Source organism: Kogia breviceps, chromosome 5 (assembly GCF_026419965.1).
Source record: "Kogia breviceps isolate mKogBre1 chromosome 5, mKogBre1 haplotype 1, whole genome shotgun sequence".
Taxonomy (NCBI): Eukaryota; Metazoa; Chordata; class Mammalia; order Artiodactyla; family Physeteridae; genus Kogia; species Kogia breviceps.
In genome coordinates this window covers 144,456,585-144,481,899 of record NC_081314.1, presented here as the reverse complement: position 1 = coordinate 144,481,899, position 25,315 = coordinate 144,456,585, and the positions used below count along the sequence as shown (strand labels likewise).

The 25,315-nt window shown below is 45.6% G+C and overlaps 1 protein-coding gene across 3 annotated transcripts in view; it reads left to right on the top strand.

Annotated features, from left to right (window-relative positions):
- The window catches only part of DSCAM (DS cell adhesion molecule), a 738,508-nt gene that overhangs the window by 631,232 nt on the left and 81,961 nt on the right, over window positions 1–25,315 (top strand). For all 3 annotated transcript variants that reach the window (XM_059063980.2, XM_067035143.1, XM_067035144.1), the window contains exons 18-20: window positions 1,370–1,516; window positions 7,272–7,427; window positions 17,670–17,803. In XM_059063980.2, coding sequence (XP_058919963.2) covers window positions 1,370–1,516; window positions 7,272–7,427; window positions 17,670–17,803 — 437 coding nt within the window. The remainder of the gene's footprint in view (window positions 1–1,369; window positions 1,517–7,271; window positions 7,428–17,669; window positions 17,804–25,315) is intronic.

Below are 25,315 nucleotides of genomic sequence, written 5' to 3'. Positions count from 1 at the left end.
TCCTTTCCTTTCCTTTTCTTTTCTTTCTTCTTTCCTTTCTCTTTATTTTCAAGCATTCTGAGACCAGAGAACAGGAACGAGCCGCCTTGGAGCAAATCTCACGGTGACTGAGCGCTCCCTAGCGGTCATAAGGAATTAATTAATGTACCCTCCCACCTTGACCACCTAAGAGCTCACATTTTCCAGCAATGCTTGAAAAGAGACAGAACGCTAGTGTCCAGAAGCACCATCTTTTAGGTGCAGAGGTCAGATATAGGGTTAGCTGTAGGAGTAGGTGGTAGATTTTTCCAGCAGCAAGCTTGCACGGCAGTTGCCTCTGGTGCAACTAGCCACTGGGTCATAGGTTTGAGAACACACATGGTGACTTGTATCTATAATTTCTGACCGTTTTCACAGGGAGAGAAGTCTTAGACAGCTAGCAACCAGAAGTCCAGGATTTTCTTTCCATCTTCATAGTCTTTGCAGGCCTGGTTAGATATGCCTTTGGTTTTTCACTTTGATGTTCATCTTTCACTGATGTTTGCAATTCAGTCACTATTTTGCCCCCTCTCCCAGCCACGTTTAAGGTTTGCATAAACCCACATGAAACATACTTCAAATATCCTTCTGGCCTGTATCCTAGTCCATTTTCGCTCTTTCCTCTGACGAATGGTATAGTATTGAAAGGGGCCCTGCTGGGGATGGGACAGTGAACACGATGACGTGTCTGCTTTTTGGCACTTTCGACAGTGAGGCTTTCAACTTACATGCCAGGTATTACTCAATATGAGGAGATGTACCGTATAAAGCACATGTAACTTACAACAGTAACTTGCAAGGCTAATGGGAAAATAAGCCAGACCAGCAATGGTCTTTTTTTTTTTTTTTTTTGTGGTGCGCGGGCCTCTCGCTGCCGTGGCCTCTCCCGTTGCGGAGCACAGGCTCCAGACGCGCAGGCTCAGCGGCCATGGCTCACGGGCCCAGCCGCTCCGCGGCATGTGGGATCTTCCCGGACCGGGGCACGAACCCGCGTCCCCTGCATCGGCAGGCGGATTCTCAACCGCTGCGCCACCGGGGAAGCCCCAGCAATGGTCTTTTACTCATGCAATAGGATCAGAAGTGTTCTCAACTCCGTAAGCCTGGGGCTTAAAAGTGAAGCAGTTATTCTGGAAAGAGAGACAGGGGAAGTCATATGAAGTCATTGCATTTTACTGAGTTATCATAATATTTGTATAGAGAAATGGTACTCATTTTTTCCTTAACTCGGGGGATTGAGTGCAAGTTTTTCTCTTCCTGTACTTTGAAATATTAAACTAATGTCGCTTATTCAATATTTCTCTGCTAATTAAACCACCCACAGTTATCACAGATTCTAATTATCTAATTTCAGTGCCCAGTTACCCCCCCGAAAATGTCCAAGCCATAGCAACATCACCAGAAAGCATATCAATATCCTGGTCCACACTTTCCAAGGAAGCCTTGAATGGAATTCTCCAGGGGTTCAGAGTCATTTACTGGGCCAACCTCATGGACGGAGGTAAGAGGATTAAACGAGAGCTTTGAGTTTTGCCCCAAAGGATGCGCCATGGAATTTGCAGGCAGCCTCCTCCTGCCGTGGGATTCAGCACAGGGTGGGCAGTTGTTTATCGGCGGGTACTTTTCTCCTTTCCCCACGTCTTTCTGTCATCTCGTATCTGACATTTGAACAGGTGTGCACAGCTGCTTAAATCATACACCTTCAAAAAGCAATTTGAAGGATAGGAGGGGGTGGCACTTGGGGAATCTAGGAATAGATGTGTTTTCCTAATTATGAGTATCTATGTCAAGCCTCTGCAGGCAGCACCAAAACCTTGATCTGTATCTAGAAAGTTCTGCGTGATGCGTATCCTAAAAGGCTGACCTCCTCCTATTCCCCGATAGGACTCGGCAGGGAAAATCCTTCAGCTCCTGTAGTTGAACTAGAAGGGCTTCAGGAAGAACGCCAGAACCAGAACACCTTGAGAGGAGTATTATTATTCCCATGAGGACTGCTTTCATTCCAAGCCCTCCATTTTTGTCCCCTCCTTTTTCTTTTTTCCTTCTCGTATTCCCTCTCTTCCTTCTTGTTTCCTTGTGATTATTATTTTTTTCTTTCAAGTCGTAGGACAAAATTCTCCCGTTTGGAGGCAAGGCTTGGCACGAGAGAGGGTCAGCTCAGGGAGGGTCAAGATTGGGGCTCCAAGTGTCTTGAACGGAACAGAGGCCTGACGTCCCCGAGCCAGGCTGAGCCCCGCTCCAGGAGCACGACAGGCCCACCTGAGCTACAGCCCCTAACAGGAAAGGCTCTGCTCTCTGCCTGTGGCCCAGGACCTGGGTGGCCCACACCTGCACCCTCCCCCGCTCCCCATATCCAGCCCCCGGGGGTGCCTCCCCTCTGGTTTGGGGCTTCCTGCAGCTCTTCTGACTGGGGGTGCTCTGAGTCTGGGCAAACACAGAGGCCCCCAGGGCATTTCCCACCTCTGCTCAGCACCCCCTGAGTCTGCTCTGCCAACCCGGTCGCTTTCCCCACCCAGGTAATCAGAACACGCTGGGCCTCAGAGGCTGCAGGGGCTCCACTACTGGTGCCAGAATAAAGGAAGGAAGACACGTTAGCAAAGGCAGCTTAATTTGCTAAGTAAATAGCAGAGTTCCAGGCTTAGCTGTTTACATCTGCAGCCAGACTTGTGTCTCAGGGCGGAGGACCAGATCCGACTCCCTTGATGTCCAGGTAGCGCTTTTCACAGTGCCGCAGCAGACATGCTGATTCACCTTCTGGGCCCCCGAAGCAGACGTGTTACCTGAGCAGCTACTCTGTGCTAAGCTCCCGCTTGACGCTGAGGTTGCAGCATCTGCCCCGATGGATGCTCTAGCCTAGTGAGAGTGGGGGGACGTGTGATGTATACAGAACCTCCAGCCCAGTAAGGCGCAGCCAGCCCTACAGAGGGACAGAGTCAAACAGATGATTCACTTCACCTCCTCCCTGCAAACAGAGCTTTAAAATTCCCATAGGAGCAAAATACGCAGCAATGAAGAATTTCAAATTATCTACTTTACTGACACAGTACAGTGATAGATCGTTGCACATACGTGTTCTGGAGTCTAATCCTCGTCTTGAATAAGATGAAATTAAACACCCTAACACACTCTACCTAAAGGCTGTGTTACACTAAAACCGTTCCTTTTTTTGTTCTTGTTGGAAACATTTCCATAATCCGGTGGTGACTCTTCATCACGTTTTCACATTTTACTCATATGTGCTAGTAATGCCTATAAGCTCCTTAGTTCTGCGATGAATGATACGGTTAATATCGTGCGGTCAACTTTACACTTCAAAGCTTTAAAAACTTGAATATTTAAAAACATAGACGTCTTTAAGTACAGAATGCTTGGCAATGCATACAGTTTCTAAAGATACTTTTACTCACTGTATGAAGATCAAGGTGATGTGTGCTTAATGCCTGATGTAGAGGTTCTACACTTAATCTCCAAATGCTGAGAAAGAAACCTGCTATGAGCAGTCATGCCTGACCTGCTGCCTCTGAGAAGTGACATTCATGCAAGAGCGGGGAATTTCATGGAATTACTGGATTCTTCTGCACAAACTCTTAGATTGCGGCCCTGAGGTTCCCACAGACACACAACACATAGTGATCATGTAAAGAACTATACCTGCTAAGCTTGAGAATACACCACACACACACACACACACACACACACACACACACACTCACTTGTGCAGGCCAAGAGAGAAAGAGATCGTTACTACTGCTGTGATTAGCAATTGCCCCAAATACTTTTTAAAATATGCATTAAAAAGGATTTTGTTATTGTTAATATGACCAGATAAAACGGGTTAATATATTTGATAGGACAGGTTAAATGTACAATAGGTCGGTGAAATTTCTGAGTACTTTATAATCTGAAAGTCAAAGAATTTTTAAGACCTGACAGAAGCAGTTAGTCTAAGATTGCTAGGAAAATGGCACACTTTGAAAATCCACTATTTCCATCGGAATTGGAGCTGCTTTTCAACCCTATTTTGATTTCTTCCTTAGACCCTTTAAGAATGAAGAAAGCTGTAAATAAATACATAAAACTATTTTGTTTTAAAACATAAAGTTTTTCTTAAAAAAACTTTTTGTACTATAAATAGTATGATTTCTGAATTTATTTTCTATATTAATTTCATATTATTTTACTCATGATTTCAACTGAACACTATTCTTTACTTCCCATATATTTTTAAAAATTTATTTTATTGAAGTATAGTCGATTTACAATGTTGTGCTAATTTCTACCGTATTGTCCCATATATATATATATATATATTTTTTTTTTTTTTTTAATGACTCCACTGGGGCCATGAAAAGTAGGTGATAGAAATCCGTGTTTAAGCCATAAAAAAAGAAAAGGAGCTTGAAAGAACGACAAATGAAGCACGCTGTTTTGAATTCAGCTTTTTTCATAATTTTCCTTTTTACTTCCTCTACATTGATGAGTCAGGGACATACCCTCCCAGCCGAGAGCATGAGGTGCTTTTGTGGTCGATTCTGGGGCACAGGTAGTTTTTAAAAACCCTTGGGGTGGGGGGGTAATTTTGAACAGGGGTTTGGACTGCATTCCTATTCATGGTTCATGATAAATTAGTTCATCCAAATAATATGAACCCCAATATGAGTCAGTATCCAAATACCAATTCTAATTAGTATGGTAATTCACGAGCGGGTGTAATTCTTTTGTGTCAAGTGTTGCTTTCTTTAAAAAGATCAGGGTCCCCCACTTTGCCCTCCTCCCTCTTAACTGTCCTCTTCTCCATCCCTGTGTCTCACTGGGGAACAGCCCTGTCCCGTCGGCACAGCTTTCCCCTGCACTGTAATTGGAGCTCATACCTCCCCCGTGACGTAGAGACCCTGGGTCCTTCTTAAAAGCATAAAACCAGAGGCCCCAAGAGGTCACATGATACAGTCAATTTCTCACAACTAGCCCTGCACACAGCCCCGTGGAAGCCCCTCCCCTGAGTTGCGTTTTCCCTGACTCTGTGTGTGTGTGTGTGTGTGTGTGTGTGTGTGTGTGTGTAAGATCTTGATGAGATCTATACTTAAACTTTTTCCATTAGCATTTGAAGTTTTTAACCTACTCCAATTGACCTGTATTATCTATGTTCAGGAAAATGAAAATTATAAATGAATCACATAATGGAAGGAGGTCCGATGGTCACCCAGGGCAGACTTCTCCTTCCCAGGAGAGAATTTCTAACCCATCTGAGGGTAACGATTGTCAGCTTTCCAAACGCACAGTGACCCCACAGGAGCAAACTTCATTTTTTTTTTTCATTTTTATAAGCCATCTGCTGTGGTTTCTAGATTGTGGCCCCTAAAAGTCTGCCACCAGCTGGTCTCCCCCAGAAGACACTAGGCCACAGGCATCTCTGGGGGCTGCACCCTTTGCTCTGCTCTCTCCCCCCCAGCAAAGCATCCCGGCCCCCAGAACTCATCCACAAGCTGCCCAAGGCGGGAACAGGCGTCGGGCTCCTGCTGGGGTCGGGGGCTGTGTCTGTGCCCATTTTTCCCGTCCCCTCACAGCCCTCATCACACACAGGGGTCCCTGGCATGTGAGTGACAAGCGTTGGCTACCCCCTGCTTTACTTTATTTTTATTTTTTTATTTTTTTTTTGCAATACGCGGGCCTCTCACTGTTGTGGCCTCTCCCATTGCGGAGCACAGGCTCCGGACGCGCAGGCTCAGCGGCCACGGCTCACGGGCCCAGCCGCTCCGCGGCACGTGGGATCTTCCCGGACCGGGGCACGAACCCGTGTCCCCTGCATCGCCAGGTGGACTCTCAGCCACTGCGCCACCAGGGAAGCCCCCTTCCTGCTTTACTTTAAATTCAACTATCCTGCTATGTCCAGTTCAGCCTTGATCCTTTTGATGACGAAAAGTAAAAATAGCCACCGTAATCACAAAACAGCTGGCCAGTAATCTCCCCACTTCCGTGCAATATGCCAGAAGGACAAGAGGAAAGAGAAACAAAGAGCAGGAAGAGAAAGCCAGCTGGCAGAAACGCATCTCATCTGGCCGACATGCAGGTCCACCGAGCGACCCCGGGGAGTGGCTGAGCTTGGGGGCCGTGGCCATGCGGCCACGCCCTGTGGTGCCACGGTCCGTGCTCTCGGCCCCGGTGCTCGGCTCCGGGACCTGGGGAAGCTACTGCGCCTCCGCCTGCCTCAGTTTCCCCTCCTGTACAAGGAATGGGTTGTGGAAACAAGAGCATGGTCATGCTGGGTAAATGAGTTAACCTGGGAACCCAGAACCTAAGGAAGCGCGCACGGCGTGCCAGCTGCCTTTACTGAGGCCAGAGAGCGCGAGAGACCCTTTCGGGCGGCCCCACTGTGTGCACGGTGTGCAGAGGTGGCCACACACCAAGGAAGGCTCCCTCCTGGACCCCGTCTCCCACCCCAGGTCTGAGTAACGGGGCACAGCGCACGGGGACCAGCCTGCGCACATCCCGCACGCGGCCCCTTTGCCCTTCGGGTGAGCGGTCCGCAGGCCCCTCTCTCCTCCGCCGCCAGTGGCTCATTTCAAACTCCAGAGCGCCCGTGGCGGTGTTTAACACGTCGCCTGCGTTTTCTCAAACTGCCGTGCGTCATATACCTCAGACAGGCCAGCGTAAAGGTGCATCTTTGCACGTCATGAGGCGATCCTGCTCCAGGATGTGAAGTCGTTTTAGCTGCTAGTAGCTTTAGCTGCACCACGTTTCCGACACATCAGCCGAAGGGTTCACTCCGGGCGACAGGAGGGGTTTGCTGCGCTGCCGTAGCTCATATACTTAAGTTAGGCGCTGAAAAACACGTCTACCTTAAAGGAGTTTGCTTTTTTAAATGGAAAAATGAAACTCGACTGGTAGAAGCTTCTTGAGGAGCAGTCAGAAGAGTCTGCAGAGTGAGTACAGTGGTCCGGGCTCCCTGGGGCCTGGGGTGCAGGAAAGCTGCGTGGGGACAGTTCCGGAGGGCAGCCACGGTGCCAGCGTTGGGTTTATAACACTTCACTTGGAGTGAATTGCTGTTTTCCAGACCGATTTTCCGCCCTGTGCCCTGTGGCAGTTTGATGCAAATGACCTTTTCCAAATGTCGCGGAGTGTTGGTGTCACGTGAAGACTGTGCCTAGTCCCCTTGAGTGATTTCAGGACGCGACCTATGGAGGCTCGTGGCCCAGTGCCGGGCAGCAAGGACGGTGCCCACAGCCGCGGTAACAGGTTCGTGTTTTCTTGTCCTCCAGAGCTGGGTGAGATTAAAAACGTCACCACCACGCAGCCCTCCCTGGAGCTGGACGGGCTGGAGAAATACACCAACTACAGCATCCAGGTGCTGGCTTTCACCCGGGCTGGGGACGGCGTGCGGAGCGAGCAGATCTTCACTCGGACCAAAGAGGATGGTGAGAAAGGGGGCGGCTCGTTGGGGGAGAGCTCAGGTCCCATCTGAACCTCCAGGGGACACACAGGAGGCTCCCACCAGCTGGCAGCATTTCCCGGGCAGGAGCTATTGTTGGAAAGGCTGAGTCAGAGGATTAATTCACCCACCTATTCTTGACTTTGCTCCATGCAAACTTTTTGCTGCCCTCCCAGAATATTCCAGCACGATTCAGACCAGCACTTCCTGTGTCACCTTTGTTGGATTTATCCATTGTTTCTCTCTTCCCCTATAATTTTTCTTTTTTGGGAGTGGGGGAAGGCACAGATTATTTTAAACAAAAGTGCCTTTTATCCCAGGGCTCTATCCCAGGGCCACCCCTGTTTTGTATCCCATTAGAATAATTTCAGTGACTCTTTAGCTATTAGTGTAAGCTCTGATCATTTGCATCTTTTTTCCACTTAAAAATTATGTAATGGTCTACGTCGTCATACGCTGTGCCAGCCTTAGAATAACATTAGCATAAGCTCTCAGTGTGAGAGCTTCGTGTTAATTTTTTAAAATTTCTTACAAGAATTTATGATGATTTAGTAAAATTTTAAATCGTAGCACATTCTTCAAATCACAGTTTGGACTTGGTTATGTGACTATTTCCCAATCCTACAAAAACTGTATGGTAAAATAGTTTTCTATATTATTTTAAGGGAAAGCCTGAGGGACCTTACTGAAGACTTTTTGAAGAATAATTTAACTTATAGTACATATTATGGCAATAGTGAGAAAAGCAGTTTCCACCTTAATAAAAGAAAGAGCAATTGATATCAAATTGATTCCCTTGTGGAATCCTCCAAATCAGAGCTGAGAATTATACCTGAGCCAGAGTTGAGATGGGAACCACTACACCTGAATTCTGTGCTGATTTGGCTCTGCGGTTGTGTTTTGGTATTTTGTCTTCTTGCAGGACCTCTGTTCCCCAGGAAGCTGGGCAGGGTGTGGGTGGGAGAGCCGTTTTCCATTGCCCATGACTGCCCACGTATTGGCAGTTTTGATGTCCTTTGCTACGCAGGCAGCCAACATGCTTCATGCATTCTAGTTCCCGCACACAAATTTAACCTCATTACCCTCAGTTTTTCTAGAACACACAAGTGATTATCCCCAGTTATGTGCAGGTGTCAGCCAATGCCGCCCAAAGAAATTGCATTCTTTAGGGAAATCTAAGGTCAAAGTGCAATGCCATTAGGAAGTCACACATTCATAGAGATATCTACAAAGCTATGTCCCGGGTGAAGACAGCCATATTTAATTTTTAAAATGTAATAGACGGAGAGCTGTGTCTAGATGCTGGCTCTGCCACCTGCTGCCGTGGGACTTTGACACCTTACCTCACTCTCTCTGAACTGGACTTTTTTCATGTACAAAATTTCCATGACAATCAGACTGCATAGAATTAAGACATAAAAAGTGAAGTGAAGTGATGTGTGCAAACATCACCTAGCTTGACATATTGTGGGATGGTTCCTGACACTAGACATTTGATTATTTGATCTCCACTCCTTCAGAATGAGGGTGGAACCCTCTTTTGCATTGCTAAGCAATAACACAGATGTCACTGGAATTATTATTTAAAGAGCCAATTGATCGGCAACATGAATTTTGACACCTGCATTTTTCAGAAAAACGTACAGAAATCCAATAAAAGCGGAAAGCTCTTTAACAGCTCCATACTGACTGGTAATTTGGGAACAATTTTTAATTCCTCCTCCAGTTTTAGAAATCATAGAGCTCTGTCTCAAAACTTGACCCTGAGACCCAAAGTGTAATTTGTCGATCAGTTATTCTCTGCTTTCATATCCAGTGCTAATAGTATGGGGAGATGTGGTTAATTGTGGAAGGCCCTGCCTTGGACATATACCAGGGAGGAGATCAAGAATTCCACTTGTGCTAACGTGGACGAAGAGCGATGCAGAGCTGAGTGTCAGTGTTTACTTGGGATAAATCATCAGCATTTTCAAAAAGAAGCAGAGCAGAGATTAGGTAGAAGGAGAGAAAAACTAGTATAATAATGAGCTTATTTCCCAGACTCACATGAAAAATTCACGAATCTAGAAATGGTGAAGAATTGTGCCAGCCAGGCTTATAGACTCAATATCTAATATAAATAGACATTTGAGCAGTTTACAGAACCGATTACAATTTTGTGTCTGCTTGAAAGGAATGTGCAATCAGAGTCAGAGTATAAACCCTGTTGATGCTCCGGTGCAGTCTTATGATTTGAAGTTTGGATAACACTGCCGACTTCAATTAAATGATGTAAAAATATAAAATAATAATTGTCAGCATTTGTTGTTTTTCCTCGGAAAAAGCACTATTCTAGGCACAGGTTGAAGTTTCATTGTTTATTGATGCCCTTTCAAGTAAAGAAATATTAACACATTCACAGCAAACATTCAATGAGGACTTCTCTGCCCAAAACAGTTCTTAAACTAACGTCCTCACCCCTCAGTGTCACGGGGCCTGGAATTTTAAATTATGTTGTTAGGTCACTGATCATCTTAAAAAGGAAAAATTTATCACCTGCTAGTGAAAGAGATAAAAACAGAATCAATAATAAATAAATAAAAATAGATTCAATAAATAAAATTGAAAAATAAAACAAAGCATTTACTTTTACAGGGGATAATTCACAACTGAAATATTTGTTTAGAAAACAAGTCTTCTGTTCCATAAGTAGTTTCTCAGTTTCTATAAAGATTCTTGGACATATTCTCCAAAAATATGGAGATCTTGATATAGATGTCTGATATAGATCCTTGGACATATTATCAGGTCCATAATCTCAGTTCCATCAGTATAGTTGTGGGTCCACGGAGATATTCTCAGGGTCTGTAAGAACAACTGACGTCTCAGGTCCTCTTCCCAGGCCTGCTCAATCATTGAGAACTTGCACATTTTTTATGGCTGCAAGACCACAAAAGATTATTTGCCAATCAAGCTTTCTGTTTTTGAACACAAGACAGCTAATTCTGAATTCTAAAACGTTTGTGAAATCCTGGTACCATTTTATTTGCTGAGAATATCATCTGAGCCAAGCCATATGGAGAAGGAGAACACACACAAACGCAATCTATTATTTTTCCAATTGTTATTTTCATTCTGCTGGCAGAAGGTAGTTTCAGCCCTGATCCTTTTCTACAAAACATTACATATATATAAATAGCGACGGTTGTGTTTAAGTGCAAATATTTACTGAATACATCCCAAAGGCACATAGCTCTGTGGGGAAAGGCCAATGGGAGCTGTAATGTGTGATCTTTGGTCCCTCTCTGCCATGGTCAATGATCTGTTTAGCAGGACATCTGAAAGTGGAGCTAAGAGCAAGAGAAAAATAAACAGACATCAGGATATTTGATTCCTCTGGCCACCCATCTCTTGAGCCATACATCCTCCTGAAGGCATGGATGGTGTGTTCTCAGATGATAGTGTAACCGCACCCTGGTTCACCTTCAAGGTGATGGACTCTGTGTATGTGTGTGTGTGTGTGTGTGTGTGTGTGTGTGTGTGCGTGCATGTGTGCATGTGTGCGTGTGTGTATTTGCCTAACCACCAGCAGTGGTGCCCTTCAGGAGACACTGAAAGCTTTGTGTGCCATGGGAAAGCCTGTCAATTAATCGGTATCAATGCAGCTTGGGATTCTCGAGTCCTGCAGCATTTGGCAGGGTTGTGATGTGCCCTGTGCAGTAGCAGATACACCGGCGACACAACAGACCAGGACGTCCTGGGAGGCCTTCCACCACGTGAATATGTCAAAGCTTCCTCCGCGGCAGTGATTCTCACACAGCTTCCTAGGAAGTCCGAGGGCTCCTAGGGGGGCCTCAGAGGTGCCCAGTGGTAATGGGGCTCCCTCCCAGCTCTGCTTCAGGAAGAGCCACTCCACTTCTACTGTGTTGTGCATGGGTCTCCCACATGACACTTAAAAGGATTTGTCCACTTTAAAGAGTGTCTGGAAACCACTGCTCTAATGGGTGCAAAGGCCAGACATACTGGAGCCTGATGGAAACCAGAAGAGAAAAGGGGCCTCATGCATTGCTTGGCCGTGACCACAACTGCTATTGTGGAGGTGGCCCTGCAGCATCACGTCGTCTGCTCACGGCTCAGAAAAGCCGCTGCAGAGCCTGCGGCCCAGGTGGACCTGGCTGTCACGGCGGGTCACACATACACGCACACTGATGTGTGCACCACACCACACACAGCACAGACGTCCCGTACACACCACAAACCACACGTGCACACGCACACGCGGTACACACACTCACACATACCACACACACACCACGCACGCTATACACGCAGGCGTATCCTACACACACGTCACACAAATCACAAAACACACACCACATACACTACACACACCACACAAGCCACAAAGTGCACACACACTTACCCCTGCCTGTGGCTGATCTCTAAGACCAGAAAAATGACGCTGACGAAAACGAAGCTGACCAGAGTGTCTGTGAGGTACTTAGACTTTTGTCTCACTTCAGATTGAGGCAATATTTTTACAGAACAACAAGGCTGACGTTTCACATTAAGATACACTCTTGGGTGGCTTGCCTGTGTGGACCCATTCTCTATGCTGTGTAGCAAATCGTCACAAACTTAGCACCTTAAAACAATACGAATTCATTATCTGACCGTTTCCTGGGGTCAGGAGGCCGGGGCCGGGTTAGCTGGGTCCCTGCTCAGGGCCTCACAGGCTGAAGTCACCGTGTTGGCTGGGCCTGGGCTCTCACCTGAGGTCGGATCCTCACCCGAGCTCACTGGTGGTCATCAGGACCCAGTTCCCTTAGGGCTGAGACCATCCCCAGAGGCCACTCCCCAATACCTGTCACAAGGTCCCCGCGGGGTCACATGGTCGTGTGGTCATAGCAGGACAGCTGACCTCTTCTTCACCAACAGGAGCCTGTCTCTGCTACTCCACATCCCTCCCTCTTTTAAGAGGCTCATCTGATTCGGTCGGGCCCACCCAAGTTACTCTCCTTTCGTGTAACTTAAAGTCAGCCGATTGGGTCCTTGATTATATCTGCAAAATCCCTTCACCTTTGCACAAAATGTAACCTGATTTTGAGAGTGATTCATCCATCGTAGTGACAGGTACCACCCACAGTCAAGGGGAAGTAATTATACAGGTGTGGGTATCAGAGGGCGAGAATCGTGGACCCCATCTTAGAACCCTGCCTGCCACACGGAGCTCATTTAGAAAATCCGCTTGGAGGACCTAGGATGCCCCAGATACTGGCCCGGGCAACTGGAGACACAGCAGAGAACAGGACAGGTGGGGCTCGCAGGCTGGGCGGGGAGACAGCTGTTTACCGATCACTCCTGAGTGGGTTATGACAAGCGCCATGAAGAAGCATCTTCAGAGACAACCCGTCCTGACCTCACCTAGGCTAGCGACAGAGAAGGTTTTCTCGAGAGAGCAAGCACTGGCAGAAGCTGAGATGAGTTAGAGTTGCCAAGGACAAGGTGGAGGGCGGGGAACGATCCCAGGCGGGAGGAACCCAAGGCTCTCAGTCATCGTGTGTCAACGACCTGATGTGGGAGACGCGCGCCACATCCAGGGACCGAAAAAGGGGTCCAGCGCTGTGCGGTGACACAGAGCCAGGAAGAGAATCCAGCCACTGACCTGACACGTCCACGTGGAGGTCTAAAGCACACATCAACCTTACACATCCACCGAGAGGCAACGAGAAGGGAAGAGAATTCCGGGTTCTGGCTCTTGCGACCAAGGACATGGCTGTGCCATTTGCTGCAATAGGCGAGGGCAGGAGAGAGGCTTGGGAGAGGAGGGGATGAGCCCTGCTTTGAACAGGATAGTAGGTCTAAGGTGCGTGAGTCAGAGCCGAGATGCCGGGGCCATCGGATACGAGAGCTCTGAGAGCATCTGCGTGCACGGGGGAGGTCGCAGGCGCGTGGGAGAATATGCAGAAGAGATGCTCCTCAGCCGCTGCCTTCTTAACTTCAGCCAATCAAATCTGGCGCCATGAGTTCACTCAACGACGGCCAGAAGTTCATGACGGCTACCTAAGCTTACCTATATCTTCATAAGAAAAAAGCAGATTACCAAAACGTAACCTGACGACTAGCAGTGCGTCTGAACAAACTATGTCCCAGACTCACCCTCCTAAGACGTCTCTGTCTCCCGCCACTCTCAACATTTGGTGTTTATCATTCACCACTGAGTTACAAAGTAAAGGCCAGAATCCTTTAGCAATATGTACGATAAAGAAACGGCGATGGTCATTACAAATGATAGCTAGAGTTTATTCAGTGCGTATTATATACGGGACTCGTATTCATTCTTCACATGAATTCTCTCTCATAATCTTAACAGTAAAATAATCACTTGGTATAATTATTGTTCTGGCTTCATAGATGAGGGAACTAAGACTTACTAGAGAACTTAGGAACTTGCCTAGGACACAGACCCAAGTGGTAAAGTTGGACAAAAGCCAGCAGTAGAGGCTGCAAAGCCCACACCTTTAACCATTGTGGTGTAATCCGAACCAGAACTAAAATTTTAGATTCGCATTCGTAAAGTATTGGCTCAGAAATCCTGAAAATCTTTCTCCAATGTCTTGTGCCTCAGTTCCTGTATATTTATTATTTTCTTGTGCAAAATTCTAATAATGCTACAAGGAAAGATTGTTCAAGATGGATCAGTGTATGAGGACCCACATGGGGGTTTAGGTAGTAAGTGCAGTGAAACACCCTTTGATCTGACGTGATCCAGGCAAGTTAATGGAAATAATCTACTAAAGAAGGAATCACTACATTTTACAGTGACCAAGAGACAGAACTCAAACATTGTAGTTTAACTTAAAACATATAAATATACATTTATTATATAATCATTGTCTAATCAAATGATCCAGACTCATTTCTTTAGTTTTGGGTGAAGAGATTAGAGTTCTATGTCATTTTTCATTCTTTGACCTACCGTATTCATCATGGATCATCTGTAATTTCCACTTTAACTTCTTGATCGTGGAGTAAACATGTATTGTCATTGGCCAATCTGCTTTTTAATTTCTTTTTATCGGTTTGCCTTGATTTTTTTTGCCATGTGACCTGTTCTTCTCACTAGTCTTGCCCAAACCGAATTGAAGCTTCTTTTTTTTTTAAACTTACCTTCAGAAAGCTTTTCCAAAGTCCCATCAATTGTCATAAAAACAGCTGTCTTTGTGCACTCATTTTTCATCAGTTTCCATAAATTAAACTTCATTATCTTGACAAGTACAATTGTCACAAACAGGGTGGAAACAAGCCTGACACTCCTGCGGAGCAGCCAGCCAAGGGGTTGTTAGCAAAGTACTTGGGGTCCTAGAAGGATGCTGGCCAGAGGGACAGCCTGGTGGACGCTGGCCGCGTGGTTTGCTTTACAGAAGATATGGAGGGTTCTGGCCAATCTGGGGGCATCCATCAGCATGGGAATGTTAAGCACATGTACGCTCTACCCTTGGCGTTCAGGAGGAGCCCTTGTGGCTCTGAACCAGGTTGTAGATGTCTTGGTGATTGCCCTCACCAGTAGAGAACTAAGCATATTCAGGACAAAGGTACCTTGTTCCCAAGGACCTGTTAATCTGAGCTTCATCACTGCTATGTGTTCCTTTCTCTAGACCTTTTGCTCTTGGTGGAACTTGTCAAAAACTGACCCCAAGATTTTATATTTTCAATGACGACTGTGTCCAACCCCCGTTAACTCTTGCCAGAGGTGTTGGTTTTGTTGTTTTGACCTAGAAGAGTCAAGGTCAAAATTTGAGCATCAATTTGACCTAGAATTGTCACCTAGAAGGCGACAATTATGAGATACACATTCAACTCCAAAAACATTTACTTTGAAGTTAGGTTGTTTTTGGAGAAGGAAGAAACTCAAAGCTTCCTCCAGGGGCTCACAGGGGACCTTACTGGTTTGAATGTCAAGGTCTCCATCAAGGGGGGAACCTCTCTCTACATGAAAAGTTAAAACAATGAGGAACAAAGCAATAACCTCGTGGTTCCTCTCACAGCAGATGTAACACTCGTTCCCCTATATCCCATGTTCAACCCACCTCACCTCATTCTCCCTCTTCAACCTGGAAAACAAAAGGGTGGAGGGAAGGGCACTTATGTTCAATCTCACTTCTCAAATTACGCTTCATGCTGTCAACACCCTTTTCTGCATTCTTAGATGATTTACAGAGGGGAGTTTGTTGTCTCTATGAACTGTGAATCTTTGACACAAAAATTCATCCTCATGAAAACTGCTTCTGAGCCTCTCCTGAGCCAAACAGAGGTGTTGTTACAGAGTGTTTCGGGCACAGAGGGTGATCTCTGATGGCTGAGGTAATGCGCCCTCATTCCTAACTCAGGAGGCAGGATGTACCCCCCAAGCCCGTTCAAAGCCAAACACTGTAGCAGAAACAAGAATGACCCAGAAGCTAAATTCTCTACTAGTCAGAGGCAGGAAATCATCAGGGACTGAAAAGCATAGAGAAGGCTCCCGGGAAAATAGGGACTTGAACTAATTGTGTTAGTTCTGTCACAGAAACAACTATTCATGACACTGGTTACGGAACAGCAGGGCAGAAGACTTCATTCAGGGGAACGATTTGATAGGTGAAGGCATGACCACAATAGTGCTTTGCAGTAGGGGAGAGAGATTGATTTCAGCTTTGAATACAGCGAGGAAAAGTGGGAATTTATAGCCAAGGAGTGAAGGGGAGGCAGTGGGGTCATTGGGTGAACAAATTACAAAGAGGGAACATCAGGGATGAGGTGCATTCTGGCTAAATTGACTTCACAGGAGTTTTGCAGAAGGCAGGCGAGGATGATCAGAGGTTACCTGGTGGTTGGGCTTCCCTGGTGGCGCAGCGGTTGAGAGTCTGCCTGCCGATGCAGGGGACGCGGGTTCGTGCCCCGGTCCGGGAAGATCCCACGTGCCGCGGGGCGGCTGGGCCCGTGAGCTGTGGCCGCTGAGCCTGCGCGTCCGGAGCCTGTGCTCCGTGACGGGAGAGGCCACAACAGTGAGAGGCCCGCGTACCGCAAAAAAAAAAAAAAAGATTACCTGGTGGTGACAGAGAGTGAGGACTTTGATCAGATATCAAAGGTGATAAGATATTGTGGAGATTCTGGCTCAACTGACTGAGCAGGATACTTGCTCAAGTGGGCTCTTAGGGGACATGCCCAAGGACATGGCCCAGCGGAGCTCCTAGGTCACTGGTCAGAGAGACACTGTGTCAGCCCCCAGGGTGGCTGTGACAAAGTCCCGCAGCCTGGGGGACCAGCAACAGGAATGTGCCGTCTCACGTTTCTGGAGGCGAGAAGTCCAAGATCAAGGGGTGGGCACGGTCGGTTCTTTCCAAGGGCTGTGAGGGAGGTTCGATCGCTGGCTTGTAGATGGGCTTCTTCTCCCCGTGTCTTCACAGTGTCTTCCCTCCACGTGTGTCTCTGTGTCCTCATCTCCCTTTTTTTACAAGGACACCAGCCATGCTGGTCAGGCCTCACCCAAATGACCCCGTTTTAACTTGATTTTCTCTTTCAAGATTCCATCTCCAGATCAGGTCACATTCTGGCATGGTAGGGTTAGGGCTTCAACAAGTGGGTGTTGACTGAAAAAAAAATGCGCAACGTGAGAGTTGTGAGTTAAGTTTTCTTGGGGGCGGAATAAGGAGTAGAGCCCAGGAGACAGAATTTCAGAGAGCTCTGAGCAACTGCTCCAAAGAGGTAGGGGGGAAGGTCAGTGTTACGTATGATTTCAGTGAAGGGGGTACATGCAGTCAAGCACACGTTTTGGCAGAAGCTTCCCGCTAGTCATGAGGAACAGGTGTCACCATGAATGGTTTTAGTGCTTTTCTAGATATAAGGAGATGCAAGAATTGGGCTCATAAAATCTTCTCCCCAAATATCTACCTATCTGAAAGCCTGTTCTCCCAGTTTTTCCCAGCACACAGAGGGCCTCATTCCTGATCTCCACCCTGAACTCCTTTCAGTGGGTGTTGAAGGTCAGTGGCTGCAGCGGTCCATGATTTAATCCTTGCAGGGGCAGACGGCAAGTGCCAATTTGTAGTTGGCATGGGTTTTGAGGGACACAGTTCAGCCTGCATCCCTGACTCCTGAAGAGCTGGGAAGAGAGAGTGGCGGGGCCCAGCGGTGTCCTGTGGGGTGGTGGGTCTGGAGAGGCGGGGAGGGAAGCTTCAGCATTCTGTCACTAAACGTTCTGCTTTTCCAGTTCCAGGTCCCCCCGCGGGAGTCAAGGCGGCCGCGGCCTCAGCCTCCATGGTCTTTGTGTCCTGGCTGCCCCCTCTCAAGCTGAATGGCATCATCCGAAAGTACACGGTGTTCTGCTCTCACCCCTACCCCACAGTAAGTTGGTAAATCACCCAGTGCCTTGCAAGCATCTTCCAGAAACGAGCCACAGGCGCTCATTTGAGACATTCTCCTTCCTTTGTTTCCCACCTCCTTGGGTTTTCCCGGTGGTTTTCTTCTTCTCCCTGCTGTCTGCACATACAAAGCAAGGTCCTCATTACCACCTCATTGGAAAATACACTTCTGAATCCTTCTAAGGGCCACAGTTGTCTGGAATGGTTGTTTTCTGGGTGAGTTCCCACGAAAACTGCCCGCCGGCTTATCAAACCCAAAACCCGGAGGCCTTAATTGATCGTTAGTGGACACCCCCTATTGATTTTGCTGCTGGGCTCATCCTTCAATGCACTTCATGCTTCACCTGCCTCCCTCGCACAGCCCGACCCCGTCCTCCTTCCCTGCGCATCGCCCACTGAGACCCAGCAGCCGGAAAACCCTTCTTGTGCTAGAAATGAAGGACTTTAACCAGACTCTATGACCCTCACAAGTACAACGGGCAGCTTAATTCACTGGGAAGGAATTAAAAGTTAGGGTACTTAATATTTCAAGCTATGGGACTTACTGTCATTAGTATTAACACCACGGAATGACACGTACAGAGTTAAAGTGTTTCTTAAACAGAAGAATGTGTGTATCCAAAGGGGAGATTTCAAAGAAAACAAAAAATGGTTCATGAAATTTATGATGTCTTTGTAGAAATGTTTATGACATGTTCTGAGGTAGGCGCTGTGTCCAATCCATCCTCCCGTCTCCCAGCTTCCGGCACAGAGCGTGACATGCATAGCCATTCACTGTTTGTGGAGTGAATACACAAATTAATTTTGGTTTTATTGTGGCAAAATATCAAAACATAAAAGGTAACATTTTTCAGTGTTCGATCCAGTGGCATTAAGTCCATTCACAGTGTTGTGAGACGACCGCCACCATCCATGTCCAGAGCTCTTTTCTTGGAAAACTGAAACTCTGTCCCAATGAAACACCGCCTCCCATTCTCCCTTCCCCACCCCCTGGCAACCACCCTTCTCCTTTCTATCTCAGCGAATTTGACTATTCTAGGACTCTCATAGGTATCACCGGAATAAGACAGTGTTACCTTTCTGTGCCTGGCTTATTTCACTGAGCATAATATGTTCAGGGTGCATCTATGTTGTAGCACGTGTCTGAATGTCCTTCCTTTTTAAGGTTGAATAACATTCCTGAACTAATTTAGTAATTACTTTTTAATTAAAATGACATGCTTTTCCAAGTCTAGAGTCTTTAGGGGACCCAGAGACCCAGTGGCACCATAGACACTGAGGAAGATTAACGGCGGGGAGACAGGGGGAGAGCAGGAGTGTGGCTCAGAGATGGGCCTCCATCTCTGAAAAATATCAGGTTGCGTGTTCTGCTGTTTATATGTCAACAGCGGCACCTCTGGGGTTGAAGTAAAGACTTAGAGGTAATATGCTTAGATATGGGTTTCAGAACTTGTGTGAGTTCCTTATCTGGTTTCAAACATGCTGTTAACTCTCACCTGCTGAATCCGACCATCAGATCCCACCATCAAAGTCCAGAGCTGCAGAGCAGTGTAGAGGACCCGGTGGGTGGCCCTCTACTCAGAGGCCATTCGCTGAGGACCCTGTGCAGGTTTTGACCCCCTGAGCATCAGCCCTGACATACCACCACATTCACCAAAGAGAGGCAAAATCATTGCTGAAAGTGAGCCCATATTTCACTAGAATATGAAGGGCTTCTTTATTTTTATTCATTCGTTCACTTCTTGATTTGCTGTAGGACTCCCAATTGCTCTTTTGACTCCAACAAGCTAGAGAGAGCCAGCAGGGAACAGGGGACACCGGCAGCTCACCCTCATTCTGTCTTCCCAATCGGCTCTTTATCTCTAAACGAAAAGCCCCAACCTGGCTTATTTGTAGCTAGTCCTGAGTGACTGAGGCTTAGCTGAGCGAGCCCGCGTCTGTGGATCGTGGGTGCCATATTACTTTCCATCTTCCCAGCCTACGAATTAGTCCTATAAAAAAGGAGGAGTTACTGTCCCCAACACAGTATCCATCGAACACTCTGTACGATGGAATATAAATAATTTCCCAAGGGATTTCCAGTCTCTCCCTGCATAGATTAATGGGATTCAACTATCCAGGACCTTCTCAGCAAGAGCCTTTCAAAAAAATACCTTAGCGAGATCAAACTAACCAGAAAAGGTGGGAAATAACTGAATTTCTCACCTCCTTGATGTCTTACAACCACTAGCAGGTGTTTCTGTGCGGTCTTTAACCGTATTAAAAAAAACATTGTAAATCTAGAGCTATGATTATCACAAGGTGCCTTGGGTCTCCCGGGAAGCACCACTTACTAAGCTTTGCAGAGAGGACCCAGAAGTCCAGAGCTGTCCTCAATAACATGAAGTGAACCAGAATCAGTTTTCTTCCATCTCTAGAGCCACATTGCTGTTTGTCTATTTCAAATATCATTTACGACCACGAGGCCTATTTTTATGTTTTTTTAACATCTTTATTTGAGTATAACTGTTTTACAACGAGGCCTATTTTTAATAGACTTTAGTTTTTAGAGCAGTTTTAGGTTGACAGCAAAATTGAGTGTGAGGTACAGAGACTTCTCATATGATACCTATTTTTAAAATAAAATAATACCATTACAAGTAAAGATGAGAGAGAACTAATACACGTGTCTTCAGAGGTGAAGACTTAAAAAATTCCATCTACTGTTCTGTTTTTTTCCCGTGGAACGAATAAGGAACTATAAATTACTGGAAGGGGGGCATTTTTCCCATCTTTAGTGTCTGCGATTTAATTTTAAGTCAGAAAACGATGCTATCAAATTTTTTGAGGCTTTTACTTTTCTGCCAATGTATCGAAAGAGACACCAGAGGGCAGTCCTAGTTCTGTGTATTTTTCCTGCTCGTGTATCTGAATTTTTTTCCTTTGAAATGACTTCATAGTCGAATGTAGAACATGGGAAGATAAATTAGGACACAGCATACTCTGTAATTTAATCTTCTTTATAAGAGTCCCTCAGCTAAGCTCCTTGCTGATGTAAATTTTCTCTCAAGATCCTCAATTCATGCCCCTTCCTTGTGAAAGGGCCTTGTTAAAAGACACAGGCTCTTTTCTCTAATATGTACAATGCATTGTCCGATTATACGCATTTGCTTCACGGTGTTCTCTCAGGTCAGCTTAGTAAAAGGCGTCAGAATATGAAACTTTGTATGTTGCCAGGCAAGAAACTGGAAATTTGTCTCAAGGCTGGTTGTCTAAAAGTGGTATTTGGTAAACATTAATCTCACTGTGAGGGACCAGCTAATGCAAAGAGACATCAACCTTCCCAATCAGAACAAAGCCTCAAATCCGTTTGATTAAGGAATTCATCATATAATTTTTGGACCATGGCTATTACTTTTAGTATATAATGGTTTGGATGATCAATTCATACACTACGACCCTCCCTATTTAAAAGCAGACTGTGAAAAATGTTATATATTACATAAGCACTGGGAGGTGGAAATTGTCTGTTTTGCAAGGCTAAGCTGATGGACATAGAAATGTGAAATTAGATAGCACAAACTTCTCATTAATGAAGAATAAAAATCAGAAGGTCTAAAAAATTATATCAGTGAGCTACAATCCACCTCAATTATTCCAGTTTCAGAAGATAATGTTAGCCAGTTCCTGCACAAAGCAGAGCTCAGAAGATGCTGCTGAATGAGCAAATGAGACTCATAGCAACTAACTCTCCACAGTGGAGCCCACAACTCAGAATTAAGCAAGTCTTCTAGGAAGCAAAGAAAGTAACCCCTACCAGGTCCAGACAACATTCAAGCCAAGGTAGCAGGTGTGTGTTTGCCTCTCAACCCTCCCTAGACTGCATTTCCTAAAGCTATAGTGGGGCTGAGGACAAGACAGAGTGGCTTTAGAGAACCACAAATATTCAGGAATCTCAAGTAAAAAAAAAAATGGTGCAATACCAGAATCAGGGAAGTAGTATCTAATGTGACACCTGAATTTATAATGATGCTCACCATAATATTGATTGTTCCTCACTCAGAAGTCACCATGGACCTCCTGGTGGTAAAATTCCATTGCTTCTTAGGAAGAAGTAATGCTCTTCCTATTTGAAGTGGCAGCATCACAAGCTATTATATAGTTTTTTGTTTTTAAATTTGTTTTTCTTAGCTTCCATGATCCTTTTATTCTTTCTCTTTTGTTCTCCCTCTCCCTCAACACCCCACCCTTAAAGGTAAGCATTTTTCAATACTCTACCCTCTTTTCATATTCTTTACTATCTCTCAGAATAATTGAATCTATTCTCATAATATAACTATCATCTGAAGTTAAGGGGTTCAAAATGTTTATCTCTAAGCCTGACAATCTTAGAGAACCAGTCAGTCCTATATTGTCAACTTCCTACCATCCATGTCTTCTTGGAGGCCCCACCACATCCAACGTGTCCAGAACCAAATTCATTCTTGCCCCCCCTTCTGTTCCTGTTTCTCGACTAAGCTAATCATTACCTTTGACTAAGTTAATGATTACCTTAGACAAAGCTAAGCCTCAGATTACCTTTGACTCCTGTTCTCCCTTTCCACTCATTATCTGATTCGTTTCCAAATCATTTCTTCATTTACACAGCAAATCTCTATAGAGGGCTACCCTGTGCCAAGGGATGAGCCAGAGTCTGAGGTGTATCAGTCAGGAGAAGCTGAGTCATGCTGTGTCACAAGCATGCCTAAACATCTCAGTGATTTCCACCAATAACAGCTTTATTTTTCTTTCACATTCATGTTCATTGTGAGTTGGTGGTAGCTTTGATCCATGTTATCTTCACTCCAGGAAGGACCCACGTGGGTTTTATGGCAGAGGGAAAGAAATCTCCGGAGGGTCTGACATAGGCATTAAATGCTCCAGCACAAATCAATGGCTAGAATCCATCACATAGCCTCACTCAACCACAAGGGAACCAGGAATACAATCCGAACACATACCCAGAAGACAGGCAAACCAGAATGTTTGGAGAACAACTCCAATATAACCATGGGACTGCAATGACAAAAGATAGAGTGTCTTTCTTTGAGAAGCTCCTAGTTCTAGGGAGGGCAGAAGATACTAGGGGTGGTCACTGCTCTATGCGGTGTGGCAAACGACACAACAGTGGCATGGACAGCACTGGATGACACAGGAGTCAGGTAGGAGGGTGCTACTCAAATAATCAGGTCAGAGACTGTTACTTAGGACATATATACAGCCCTGGCTTGCAGGAGGGGAAGAATTGTACCTGATGAGAGGGTTTTATGACCAAGGGAAATAGCACGTGCAAAGTGACATTGTGTCATGAAGAGTCTTTCTCCACAACATCTTTCTAATCCTCTCCCTTCCTTTCACTCCCACGACCATTGCCTTGGTTCAAGTCCTTGCTTGGGAAACCAAACTAGGGCTGAAGCCTTTCCACTACCCATATCCATTCCCTTCCACTGTCTGCATCACTGTCATAATTATTCTTCCAAATTCTTTGTCCGATCCTGTCATGCCCTTGTGCAAATTTCTTGGATAACTTCTCCCTTTTTACCTAAAAAAAGTTCAGAATTCTCAAGATGACCTGTGCAGATTTCCATAACCCAGCTCCAATGGCTATTCAGTCTCCTATTCTACTAACCTTCCTCCATCCAAAATCTAAGCCACACTGTGTCTCGTGTGTGTGTGTGTGTGTGTGTGTGTGTGTGTGTGTGTGTTGTGTGTGTATTAGGTCCTCCTCCTCCTTGTCTTTTCCCTCTCATCCTCCCATGTAATAATGTTTATTCTTAAGGCTCAACTTAAATGCCACATTATTTATTCTAACATTTTTGAGCACTTGCCATATTCTAGCTGCTATGTGTTAAATGCTTTCTGCTTATAGTTTCCAAACTTGTTTTTTCATGACTCACAATCGGAAATATATTTTATGACCACACTCCAGTACACACACACAGTAAAAGCCTTGTAAACAAAACTTCACTTACTACACATGATGCACTCTGATATTTGCTGTTATATTGGATTTTTTTCTTATTTTTTAAATGATTTCCAGGCCCACTAAATTGCTTTTATGGACCACTTTTTTTTTTTTTTTTTTTTGCTGTATGTGGGCCTCTCACTGTTGTGGCCTCTCCTGTTGCAGAGCACAGGCTCTGGATGTGCAGGTCCAGCAGCCATGGCTCATGGGCCCAGCCGCTCGGCAGCATGTGGGATCTTCCCGGACCGGGGCACGAACCCATGTCCCCTGCATCGGCAGGCAGACTCTCAACCACTGCACCACCAGGGAAGCCTCTATGGACCACATTTTTTAAAATACTGCTTTCATCAGTTAATTCTGATGATTACCTTATGCAAGAGGGGTTGTTTTTATTCTCTTCTCTGTACTGGTGCTGACATGGAGACTGTGCAGCCTGCCCAGGACCACGCAGCTTAGCAAGGTAAAGACAGGGTCTGTAGCCCACAGGGGTCTGAGCTCAGGAACCAGGCTCTTCACCCTAACAGCCTACTGCCTTCCCCGGGGAAGCTGGCCCCATCTTGCCTCAGCATCCCCAGCACTGCACTGATTTTTAACCTATCTTTGACGTAACCATAATCTCTTGCATCACTGTTGGAGGGGGGTATAGCTGAGCCCCCGCAGTGGCACGTCAGTTTCTTAAGTACAGGAACCACAGTTAGTTACTGTTATACCTTTGGAAACCCCAGTATTATGCTGATATAGTAGATGTCCAGCAAATGCTATGTTGAATTAAATTTTATGGATGACGGCTATGAGTCAACCAATAGAGGTTAAACTGTATAATGAAGTTTCTGCTTAATAAGGCAGGAAAAGTGTGTTATATACTTTGGGATGCTTTCCATCCCCTAAGGATTCAGATAAAATGCCTGTGCTTTTGAATCACTGACATGGAAATCATTCTGCCACAGTTCCAGCTAAGTGACTTATTGCTGGACCTCTTTATTCTGTAATGGCAAAGCTGTATATAATGGAGTTGCCAAAAGTCATCCAAAGAATACACAGTCATGTTTCACATACACGTACACAATTAATCACATGTCAGCAGATCTTTTTGGGGCACCTCTGTGTGACAGGCATGCATTAGGCTCTCTATGCTCTTGAGATTAACTGAGCTCTACTCTAGCACTCAGCAGCTTATCATATGACTGGGAGAAAACTAGAAAAGTTTCCTTGAGACATACCTACAGCTAAGCATATGAAAACCAACTCTGGCTTTATGAAATTTCTGGGGAAGTGTCAATATATTCTTGAGCTTCCTTAGAAATATCTCAGTATTTCATGGCCAGTTCTGATGAAATATGTTCTAAATCTGCGTTAAATTTTTTGTGCTTCTGTTTACATATATTTATTAGACTCCAACTCTTTGGGGGAGTGAGGGGAAGTACATGCTATCTTTTATAATCTAGCTCTTTAAAAAGATGAAGAACGATAATCTAGTTCTTTATCTATCCTCAATGAACCAGCCAATAACTG